General features: G+C 40.3%; 1 protein-coding gene across 1 annotated transcript; it reads right to left on the bottom strand.

Moving 5' to 3' along the window:
* Positions 1-859: 859 nt before the first annotated feature.
* On the bottom strand, positions 860-1,362 carry LOC134367333 (small ribosomal subunit protein uS12-like). Its single transcript, XM_063084055.1, has one exon. It carries the CDS (start codon positions 1,338-1,340, stop codon positions 909-911), a length of 432 nt encoding a protein of 143 aa, XP_062940125.1. The 5' UTR covers positions 1,341-1,362; the 3' UTR covers positions 860-908.
* Between the last annotated feature and the right edge of the window lie 2,034 nt (positions 1,363-3,396).

Here is a 3,396-nt window from a genome sequence, read left to right as displayed (position 1 = left end):
AAAAAAAAAAAAAAAAACCTGATCTGCACAAAATGCCTTCCCGAGAGAATCAGCAACAAAGCAGCAATTTAGCTCAACTACAGGGCTCAAGTGCTGGTCCCCATATGAAGTTCCCCCATTTTAGTAGGAACTAACAAATTAGTTCCAGTACAGTTTAAGTGGTGGGTATAGCTAATAATCCAACACAGAACTGAAAGAAAAAACAAAACACCCACAGATCAGAGACAAAGTTTTGATATTAACCAGTAAAGGTCTTACAGGACTGAAGAATACCTGTAAAACCTAGAAGGACTGGAAGCCCCCCGGGCTCCCAAACTGGGGTGGGGAGAGGGCCCAGGGCCTCAGCCATGTTCCTCTGATGTCTGCATCCAGCCCAGCCACCACTGAACCACTGCAGAAGGCCCCTGGACTCCTCTGCCAGAACGAGGGGGGTGGCACGGGCCTCAACCACATGCCCTTCCCCCTTCCTCATTGTCCCACCCTATCCCCTTCCCCATCCTCTCTCTCCATTCACCCCAACTGCTCTGCAACAGCATCTTAGAATGTAAAAAGTAATAACAATAAATAAATTTTAAAAACCAGTTATATCCATTCAAATAGGGATAGAATTCCTTCTCTGTCCAATTTTCATGCCTATTATTTCTTTTCTATCCTTATTGAAATGGGTAACTCTTCTAGTACAAATTTGAATAGAAGTAGTGTGATTTTGTCCCCTGGCATTGTTTCTCATGCCACTAGGAAAGTATTCACTTTTTTGCTATTAATCATGATATCGTCTGTAGGCTTTTTTCATAGATTTTTTAATGAATTTGTGGAATATCCCTATTATTTCTAGGTAGTTGAGAGTTTTTTTTTTTTTTTTTTTGGCATACGAAAATTTATTACCACTGTGTTTTCACCATCAAAATTTATAATCTTGGTCTTTCCTTCTTGCCTTTGTATAGGGCCAAAAGGGAGACATTGGCTACTTTGACAACCTTAAAGCGGACTCCAGGAATGTCACCAACAGCATGACCTTTTCGACCAAATCCAGCCACCAGAACTTCATCATTTTCCTCGATAAAGTTCAAGCAACCATCATTGGGTACAAAGGCTGTGATTTTCTTGCCATTCTTGATCAGCTGGACCCTGACACACTTCCTGATGGCAGAATTTGGTTGTTTGGCTTCAACTCCTACTTTTTCCAGCACAATTCCCTTTGCATGGGAAGCACCTCCAAAAGGATTAGCCTTCAAGGCTGTACCCAAATGGGCTTTCTTGTACTGCTTATCATGCCACTTCTGGTCCCGTCGGTGACTACGGAGCTTCCTGGCAGTACGAAGACCGCGACACTTGCCCATCCTGCCGGCGCCGCGGGCCTGCGCGAAAAAAGAGCTAGTTGAGAGTTTTTAACATTAATGCCTGTAGAATTTTACCAAAGACTTTTTCTACATTTATTTATTTATATATTGATTGATTGACTGATTATGAATATTCATGAGATACAAGCTAATTGTCACCCATCGTGCCCAAGATGTGAAGGCCAGATTCATACTGGCAGCACACCCATTACCACAAATTGCATTTGTACCACATGTCCCCCACCCAATTATCACCACCTTAACTCCCACTCACTTTTCACCTTGCCTCCACTTTATAGCTCAAGGTATGTTCTCTCCCTCTGCAAGTCCAACACACCACTGTGGACTTTCTTTCCTTCCTTCTTTCTCTCTCAGCTCCCACTTATGAGTGAGCACATGTGGTATTTATCCCTCTGTGTTTTCCTTATTTCACTCAACGTAAGTTTCTCTGGGCTCATCCATGTTGTTACAAATGGGAGAATTTCATTCTTTTTTATGGTAGAATAGTATTCCACGGTATATTCCACAGTTTCCTTAACCAATCATCCATCCATGGGCATTTAGGTTGGTTCCATGTCTTGACTATTGTAAACAGAGCTGCGATGAACATGGGAGTGCAGGTGTCCTTTCGACATGATGATTTCCATTTCTCCGGGTATATACCCAGAAGTGGGATGGCTGGATTGTATGGAAGATCAATCTGTAGTTCTTTGAGAAACTTCCATACTGTTTTCCATAGTGGTTATACTAATTTACAGTCTCACAAACAGTGCAGGAGTGTTCCCTTCTCTCCATACCCACACCAGCATTTGTCATTCACTGTCTTTTTGTTTATAGCCAGTCTAACTGGGGTGTGGTGGAATCTTGGTGTAGATTTAATTTGCATTTCCCTGATGGCTAGTGATTTTGAGCATGTTTTAATGTACCTGTTGGCCATTTGTATGTCTTCCTTTGAAAAATGTCTATTCGGCTCCTTTGCCCATTTTTTAATTGGGTTATTTAGATTTTTTTTACTGTGTCATTGCTTGAGTTCCTTGTATATTCTGGATTTTAATACCTTGTCAGATGCATAGTTAGCAATTTTTTTTTCTCCCACTCTGTAGGTTGTCATTTCACTCTGTTGATTTTTTTCCTTTGCTCAGAAGCTTTTTAGTTTGACATAGTCCCATTTGTTTATTTATTTTTTAAAATTTTTTAAAATTTTTTTATTTTTTATTTATTTATTTATTTATTTATTTTTTCCATTTTATTATTATTATTATTATTATTTTTTAAAATTTTATTTTGTCGATATACATTGTGGCTGATTATTGCTCCCCATCACCAAAACCTCCCTCCTTCTCCCTCCCCCCCCCAACAATGTCCTTTCTGTTTGCTTGTCGTATCAACTTGAAGTAATTGTGGGTGTTATATCTTATTCCCCCCCCCGCTTTTGTGTGTGTGTGTGTGTGTGAATTTATATATTAATTTTTAGCTCCCACCAATAAGTGAGAACGTGGTATTTCTGTTTCTGTGCCTGACTTGTTTCACTTAATATAATTCTCTCGAGGTCCATCCATGTTGCTGCAAATGGCAGTATTTCATTCGTTTTTATAGCTGAGTAGTATTCCATTGTGTAGATGTACCACATTTTCCGTATCCACTCTTCTAATGATGGACATTTGGGCTAGTTCCAACTCTTGGCTATTGTAAAAAGTGCTGCGATGAACATTGGGGAACAGGTATACCTTCGACTTGATGATTTCCATTCCTCTGGGTATATTCCCAACAGTGGGATAGCTGGGTCGTATGGTAGATCTATCTGCAATTGTTTGAGGAACCTCCATACCATTTTCCATAGAGGCCGCACCATTTTGCAGTCCCACCAACAATGTATGAGAGTTCCTTTTTCTCCGCAACCTCGCCAGCATTTATCGTTCAGAGTCTTTTGGATTTTAGTCATCCTAACTGGGGTGAGATGGTATCTCAGTGTGGTTTTGATTTGCATTTCCTGGATGCTGAGTGATGTTGAGCATTTTTTCATGTGTCTGTTGGCCATTTGTATATCTTCCTTAGA

Source organism: Cynocephalus volans, chromosome X, assembly GCF_027409185.1.
Source record: "Cynocephalus volans isolate mCynVol1 chromosome X, mCynVol1.pri, whole genome shotgun sequence".
In the NCBI taxonomy this organism is placed as follows: domain Eukaryota; kingdom Metazoa; phylum Chordata; class Mammalia; order Dermoptera; family Cynocephalidae; genus Cynocephalus; species Cynocephalus volans.
The sequence above is the reverse complement of the archived record's forward strand: the minus strand, read 5'-3'. Positions and strand labels throughout refer to the sequence as shown.

Bases quoted from the DNA above. Each gene is read 5' to 3' on its own strand.
- LOC134367333 (XM_063084055.1), bottom strand. From the start codon at position 1,340: ATGGGCAAGTGTCGCGGTCTTCGTACTGCCAGGAAGCTCCGTAGTCAC.